This window comes from Cervus elaphus, chromosome 29 (assembly GCF_910594005.1).
Source record: "Cervus elaphus chromosome 29, mCerEla1.1, whole genome shotgun sequence".
NCBI classification, from domain to species: Eukaryota; Metazoa; Chordata; class Mammalia; order Artiodactyla; family Cervidae; genus Cervus; species Cervus elaphus.
Window position 1 is genome coordinate 32,362,074 of NC_057843.1, and position 7,864 is coordinate 32,369,937.

The following is a 7,864-nucleotide window of genomic DNA, read 5'->3' on the forward strand; positions in this document are numbered from 1 at the left end:
GAAAGACTATGTATGTAGGGATAAAATAAAAGGAAACTTTTCTACCATTATTTTTTCCCTTTTAGAAAGACTGTATGATCAGTGCAGAGACAAAGGATACATGTTATTATATATAATGATATCATTACAGTCTATTTTACTTTTGTTTTTCTGTCTTTTTAATCTTCTCATAATATGTTTAGGCAGTTAATGCCCTCTTGTTAAAATTGAAAAAAAAATCTTCAGACACAAAGGAGTAAACTCCTTTCACAATTATAAATTCTGGGTATCATTATTGGATTTTGAACTCAGATTTTCTGGCTCCAGAAACACAGAAAACAGAAACAGAAACAGAAAAAAATGTTTGAGATATGGTTCTGGAACATTTGCTTAGATTTTACATGGATTGAAGATAAGGGCTACATCATACTTCCTTGTTCATAATATCTGAATATTATATAACAACTTGTTTATAAATACTCAGTTTATCCTGAGTGATTTAAATTAGAGCAGAGAAGAGTTTAATTAAAACAGGTATATAAAGTTATAGAAGTGTAACCCAGCATGATTAATTAATACATCACAGGGAAATTTGAAAACTATACAATGTCTATAGGTGATTATCAAACAAAAATTGACATATACTTTTTGAGTATGAAAAAACTGGTTTGGGTTATTTATCCATCTAAATTTATAATTGCAAACAATAGTACAGTCTACTTTAGAAATTAGAACTATATATTTATCTCTACTATACATACATATATATATATATATATATATATATATGTTACCTTGCCTAAACTGAAACATATTAGTGTTTGGATTCTTAAAATTCATGATATAAGGACTTGGGTTGCATATCATAAACTTTAGTCTAGATAAATGATTTCAGTGTAATTAGTTGTCTCTCCATCATTGCCCTAGTATTCACTTTTTACTATTTTTGTTTAAAAAGAGGAAGCTGTCAGTGGTTTCCTGGTACTACTTTTCTGGGCTTCTGTTTCATTTCCTAAATTTATTTCATGGACATTATGCTACTTGAGCTTTTAGAGTCAAATATCTTTAATTTTACTCCCTCCCCCCACCCAATTATGATCCTACAAGTTTCAGACTTTACTCATTCACTCTAAATATTTTGTCTTCTTAAAATAAATGTTTTAAGGCTTCCCTGTCTCTTTTTCCCTATTGTCCAAAATTTATAATATTTTCCTTGTTTTACTTGACTTAACTTGTGATTCTTTTTTTTTTTTGTACACATTTAGTTTTATTGTAACAAAGCAACTTGTACACTTTTAACATTTAAAACTGAGCATCATCTTTCCTTTCCAGTGAAACAAAAAGAAAAATTTAAAAATAAACAGGAACAAAATTACAATAGAGAATGTCAATTGCAAATAAGATCCTACACGTTCTGCTGATTCTCCCATCGAGTGGCAGGGCTCAAGTCATCATTAGGAGAGAATTTTATTTTAAAAGTGTCATCTTAAACTGCAAGGATGTCCATTAAACATCACAATTAAACATGCCAAAGGAGAAGCCATGTTGTCAAAATGCCCACTTAACCCACCCAACATCTCAAACCCACCCTTTGCTGACCTTCTATAACCCCATTTTTTTAAGTTTTTTTTTTTCTTTTTTTAAACAAGAGAAAGTAGACAGATACGTGTTGGTAAATGCTAACTGTCCATATTCACATAGAGACACAGTGTAATCTCTGAGCCCAATATACAGAGAAAGGAGGAAAAAAGCTAGAATTCTATGCACTACTACACAGGGGCCTAGCACCCTCCAGCTTCCAGCAGAGCTAAGGAAGCAGAAGGTTTTCTTTTTTTCCCACAGAGCATGGTGGTGTTGATTCCATAGTTTTTGTTGAGACAGGAAGGGATAAAAATGAATTTGAAACAGAAAGGGGTAGAGATTCTTTTCCCACTGAATTCTGCTCAAGATATTTCCCCCCTCCCCAAATAAGTTGTGAACCATGGTATAAAGGAGAAAAGAGACCTCAAAAACAGGATGACTGAGCACAAGAGGAGGGAAAAAAAAAAAGACTGCAACTTGCTCCCAGGGACTGGAGAAAATTAAAAAAGGTTGGAATCCATCAGTGTTCCATTAGTCATCTTCTCCTTCATCTTCCTCTCCTTCCTGCCCCTCATCATCATTGTCATCTTCTTCACCTTCATCCTCATCCCCTTCTTCATCAGTATCTTCCAATCCTTCCTCCTCTTCATCATCGTTGTCATCCTCTTCTCCTTCCCCTTCCTCATCATCCATGTCAGGAACCAAGTAGTACTGTAACGGATTTGGCCAAATATCATCTTTGATGACCTCTCCTAATTCATCTGCACCTGCATCAGAATGATCAGTAAACCAGGTGAAGAAGCTTTCTGGTTCCTCATGCTGTCTCTTCCTGCTGGCTTTATTCTGTGTTTGACTTGATCGTTTCGTCAAATCCTTTCCAGATTTCCATTTGATTTCAGTGGACTTTGAAGATGGGTCACCACTCTCATTCAGATGAAATTCTTTGGAGAGAATTTTATTTTTGAAGTAAGGGTTTTCATCAAAATAAAAATCTATTCTGTAACCTGATTTAATGTCTTCAAATTCTGTCACTTCAACTCTTGTCAAATAATGCAGCGCCTCTTCATTCTCCTCCCCAAGCAGTGCAGACACTTGTGGATGGTTAACAAATGTTGTTACCCCAAAATTGGGGATTTTAGCGATCAATTCTGACCTCTTCTGAAAAAATGGTTGGCGGAGTTTGTTATATTTCTGTTCTACTTTCAAAATCTCCTCACTGGCTTGTTCATTAAGTCTGTCTATTTCATTTTGTACTTCATCAATATGTTCAATTGCTTCTTGCTGTTCTTTTTCTTCCTTCGGCAAATTTGAAGAAGCAGATGCCTCGTCTGGCCTGGAGGCAGGAGTCGGCCTGGCTTTCTTCAGTTTCTTCGCTTGGGGTGGAAGAGAAGACTGGTGTTTGGGGGCCATGCTGGGGAAAAAAAGCCAAGAACCCTCCCAGGAGAAGGAACTGCGAGCTCAGAGAACTCTAACTTGTGATTCTTATAGTACATTTAAACCATCTTTTTCTCTTGCTAAAATTAAGTTTGTAAGTAAAGATGAAAACTGGTATATGCACTCTAAAAATCAACCTGAAAAATTCTGGTCATAGGAAAAAGCGAAGCAGACACAGCTATAGTTTTCCTTTGGTCATTGGGAAACAAAACATTTGAAGAAAGTTTGAGGCCATGAATTGATCTCCCTCTGCATTTCATCCAGGGCTTAAGAAAACTTGATGTGCTTGTGCTATTGATCCAGACCTGTAGTCCCCATAAGCTCATGATCTGAAAGAAAAAAAAAAAGTTATTCAAATGTAGTATACCAGAAAGGTTTTTTCTCTTAAAAAATAACTCCCCAAGCCCCTAAAAACGTAAGAAAAGGTTTGATATTTTCTCTTGAAGGAAGAAAACAAAGTCAATATTGTTATGGGGGAGTCCGAAGTTGTTTTTCATTGGTAAGTTTAGAAAGAGGAGAGATTCCAAGGATATACTCCATAGCACCCTATTTAAAACTGTTTCCAATGATGTAAATTCCTGTTTATTGAAGTCATTGTGAAAAGTGGAGGTCAGAAGCTGTGATTCCATTTTTCTAAGCAAAATTATAGATTTTTTAAAAAGTATTCATATTTGTAAATACACTCTTCAAAGTGTGGCTTAAGGAAAAAATAAACATATAAATCAATAGAGTAAGCTTAAACAATTTATAAAGATGAAAGAGGAGAGTGAAAAAGCTGGCTTAAAACTCAACATTCAGAAAAGAAATACTGTGGCATCCGGTCCCATCACCTCATGGCAAGTAGATGGAGAAAACGTGGAAACAGTTACAGATTTTATTTTCTTGTACTCCAAAATCACTGCAGTCACTGGTGACTGCAGCCACAAAATTAAAAGACGCTTGCTCCTTGGAAGAAAATCAATGACAAACCTAGACAGCGTATTAAAAAAGCTGAGACATTATTTTGCTGGCAAAGGTCCATATAGTCAAGGCTATGGTTTTTCCAGTAGTCATGTATGGATGTGAGATTTGGACGATAAAGAAGACTGAGAACTGAAGAACTGATGCTTTCAAATTGTGGTGCTGGAGAAGACTTTTAAGAGTCCCTTGGACAGCAAGGAGGTCAAACCAATCAATCCTAAGGGAAATAAACCTTGAATATTCATTGGAAGGAGTGATGTTGAAGCTGAAACTCCAATACTTCAGCCACCTGATATGAAATATCAATTCTTTGGAAAAGTCCCTGATGCTGGGAAAGATTGAGGGCAACAGGAGAAGGGAGTGACAGAGGATGAGATGGTTGGATGGAGTCACTGCCTTAATGGACATGAGTTTGAGCAAATTCCAGGAGATAGTGAAGGACAGGGAAGCCTGTTATTCTGCAGTCCATGGCGTCTCAAAGAGTCCAACATGATTAGTGACTGAACAACAATAATGACGACAAGCAATTGTGATATTATCTTTACTCTTAAGCTAGATTTTAACTCATCAGCAATAAAAAAGACAAAAGACCTAGGCAGATAAATTACTTCAATAACAAACCTTATTACTTTTGTCTTGACTCTACCAGAAAATTACTAGAGCTAATCAATGAATATAGTAAAGTTGCAGGATATAAAATTAACACACAGAAATCCCTTGCATTCCTATATACTAACAATGAAAAAACAGAAAGAGAAATTAAGGAAACAATACCATTCACCATTGCAACAAAAAGAATAAAATACTTAGGAGTATATCTACCTAAAGAAACAAAAGACCTATACATAGAAAACTATAAAACACTGATGAAAGAAATCAAAGAGGACACAAACAGATGGAGAAACATACCGTGTTCATGGATTGGAAGAATCAATATTGTCAAAATGGCTATTCTACCCAAAGCAGTCTATAGATTCAATGCAATCCCTATCAAGCTACCAACGGTATTTTTCACAGAACTAGACCAAATAATTTCACAATTTGTATGGAAATACAAAAAACCTCGAATAGCCAAAGTAATCTTGAGAAAGAAGAATGGAACTGGAGGAATCAACCTGCCTGACATCAGACTCTACTACAAAGCCACAGTCATCAAGACAGTATGGTACTGGCACAAAGACAGAAATATAGATCAATGGAACAGAATAGAAAGCCCAGAGATAAATCCACGAACCTATGGACACCTTATCTTTGAATTGTATTTCTTATCAAGTCTTGTTAATTTCCTCCGCCAAACTAACTCCTTTTCCTTCAGAATCACTGTTTTCCTCCTGTCCTTCAGATTAGAAGTTAAGTCTTTGTTTCTATCTTGTTGCTTTCTTCAGCCTTTTTATTCTTCCTTTGAAAAATATGGGCAGCTTTATGTTAAACATACACCTATAAATCATCCTTTTCTTCCTATCATAGTTTGTCATTACTCTTTCCAGGCTTATTACCGTCCCAGGAATGAGTTCTGAGTGTGAATTAATACCTCATCTAAGCCATCCCTCACATTACGTCCAGTCAGATCTTCTAAAGACACTGTTTAACACATGCTGCTCCCTTCCCTGTGACTTTCTAGTCAGTTTTTGTCTGGTGCACCATATCAAGTACATATTTCCCTTCCTTTGGATTTTTCCCAGGACATTATGCATGCTGTGTGTTGGGAACTATGCAGAGTAGGAAAGACAAGACACAGTCCCTGCAATTTTTGATTTTAAAGTCTAGTAGAGAAGATAGTCCTGAGCAAGTAATTAGAAGGACACTGAATATTATAAAGGAAAAGCGCAGCAAGCCATGTGAGCATTCTAAGGGGGTCTTAATATTTTTATTCCACTTTATGTGCTGTTCTTCCCATTACACTTTTCTCTAGCATGGACATTCCTTTGCAGTCAAGCATACTAAACAATTTAGCATTCACTAAAACACATCAGACTATCTTAGTAATTGTGTGGTACTTTCCACCCATCTGCTGTATAAGATCCTTACAAACTTAGGGAGAACAGCATCCCAGATATAACACTTTCTTCTGTGGTTCTTGTGTGTCCTCTGCATACTTTTATGGTGATACTTACCACATTACATGTCTTTATAGTTTTATGTGACTGCAGTCTCTTGTTAGTATCCTGAGGGATGGAAATGTGTTTTACACATGTTTGTAATATTCCAGCATTTAACATGAAGTTGGGGCTTCCCTGGTGGCTCAGACGGTAAAGCATCTGCCTGCAATGCAGGAGACCCAGGTTCGATCCCTGGGTCAGGAAGATCCCCTGGAGAAGGAAATGGCAACCCACTCCAGTACTCTTGCCTGGAAAATTCCATGAACTGAGGGGCCTGTTAGGCTACAGTTCATGGGGTCACAAAGAGTCGGACACGACTGAGCGGCTTCATTCACTCACTTGTCATTTTTAAACCCAATTAATATGGGATGTGTTGGACTGCATTGCTTTTATAGATTAGTTATTTTCTGTTCTCTTCCAAATATATTAGCAGTTAGTTAAATTAAAAAAACAAATGATTTTAACTCATGTTTTCTATGATTCTACCCTAGTTAACATGGCATGCATCCATGTGTAACATATATCTCTCCTTCACTGAAGTCCCTTTAACTTGCCAAGCCCTTTTGCTTTCATGGCCTTGTTCTTACCATTTACTTCCTGTTTTGTGCTTCTCAAACTGTTATATATCTCTCTGTAATTTTGGAAGTAGAAGGCTCTGTAACAGAATAAGCATAGTCAAACATCTGGGAGCATCAGTCTATCTCTGATATTTGAAGAAAAATAAGCAATTTAACATATAAATAATTTTGAATGTTTTTAAAACAATTACTGATATATCATGTTGTTCAGTCACCCAATTGTATCTGACTCTTTGCGACTCCATGGACTGCAGTGATCCCTTCACAAATCATTGCCTTTGTGTGGTTGAGGGGCTTGTCTATCTCTAGAAACTATGAGCCATGCCATGCCCCCCAAGATGGACAGGTCGTAGTGGAGAGTTCTGACAAAACGTGATCCACTGGAGGAGGGAAGGGGAAACCACCCCAGTATACTTGTCATGAGAACCTAATGAACTGTGTAAAAAGACTAAAAAGACCAAAAAAAAAAAAATGATATAGCATATAGTATAATGCAAAATGTAAACCATTTCCAAGGTGATTTATAGAAATCTTTAATTCCAGGGTGACTTCCAGAAAACTTTAAACTTACAGGGAGTTGTTGGACCTAAACTTTGACAATGTACAAAGGTACTTTGGTAGCAGAGTATAAAGAGCTCTGAATTAGAATGGAATGAGAATGGGCTTTGAAGGTATCCAGGACTTCATACTAGCTGTGAATCCTCAAAAAAATCTATTTGCCTCATTGAACTTTAGTTTTTTCACCCACTAGTGATAATATCACTTTAACAGGATACTCTCAGTATCAAAGGAGATAATGAATGCAAAGTTTCTGGTACATATTAGGTAAAGTATGACTGAGTCTCAGTAATTGAGAGTATCAAAGTATTAGTGTCTGGAGAAAGGTTATCGGAGATATCATGTCATCAGTAATATTATTATTTCTAACTTAGAACTTTCATAGTCATAGGTTTTCTTTGGGCACAATGTTAAGAAAATTAGTAAAGGAGAACCCTGTGTCATAAGGAAGCGTACTATGGAATACTTCACATTTAAGTATAAGTTTCAGCTCAGTTCAGTTCAGTTGCTCAGTCGTGTCCGACTCTGCAACCCCATGGACTGCAGCACGCCAGGCCTCCCTGTCCATCACCAAATCCCGGAGTTTACTCAATCTCATGTCCATTGAATCGGTGATGCCATCCAACCACAACATCCTCTGTCGTCCCTTTCTCCTCCCACCTTCAATCTTTCCCA

General features: G+C 36.6%; 1 protein-coding gene and 1 non-coding gene across 3 annotated transcripts; one reads left to right on the forward strand and one right to left on the reverse strand.

The window, feature by feature from the left end:
- Window positions 1-1,233: 1,233 nt before the first annotated feature.
- LOC122686264 (protein SET-like) lies at window positions 1,234-3,000 on the reverse strand. 2 transcript variants are annotated; one of them, XM_043891439.1, is made up of 2 exons: window positions 2,157-3,000; window positions 2,015-2,115 (listed from the first exon to the last, which is right to left on the reverse strand). In XM_043891439.1, the coding sequence occupies exons 1-2, from the start codon at window positions 2,968-2,970 to the stop codon at window positions 2,108-2,110; spliced, it is 822 nt and encodes a 273-aa protein (XP_043747374.1). In that variant the 5' UTR covers window positions 2,971-3,000; the 3' UTR covers window positions 2,015-2,107. The 2 variants fall into 2 exon arrangements, with proteins under 2 accessions (XP_043747373.1, XP_043747374.1); XM_043891438.1 differs by having other exon boundaries at window positions 1,234-3,000.
- A 3,185-nt stretch (window positions 3,001-6,185) lies between these two features.
- On the forward strand, window positions 6,186-6,258 carry TRNAC-GCA. The gene has a single exon. It is a non-coding gene; the product is annotated as a tRNA-Cys (tRNA).
- The last annotated feature ends 1,606 nt before the right edge of the window (window positions 6,259-7,864 follow it).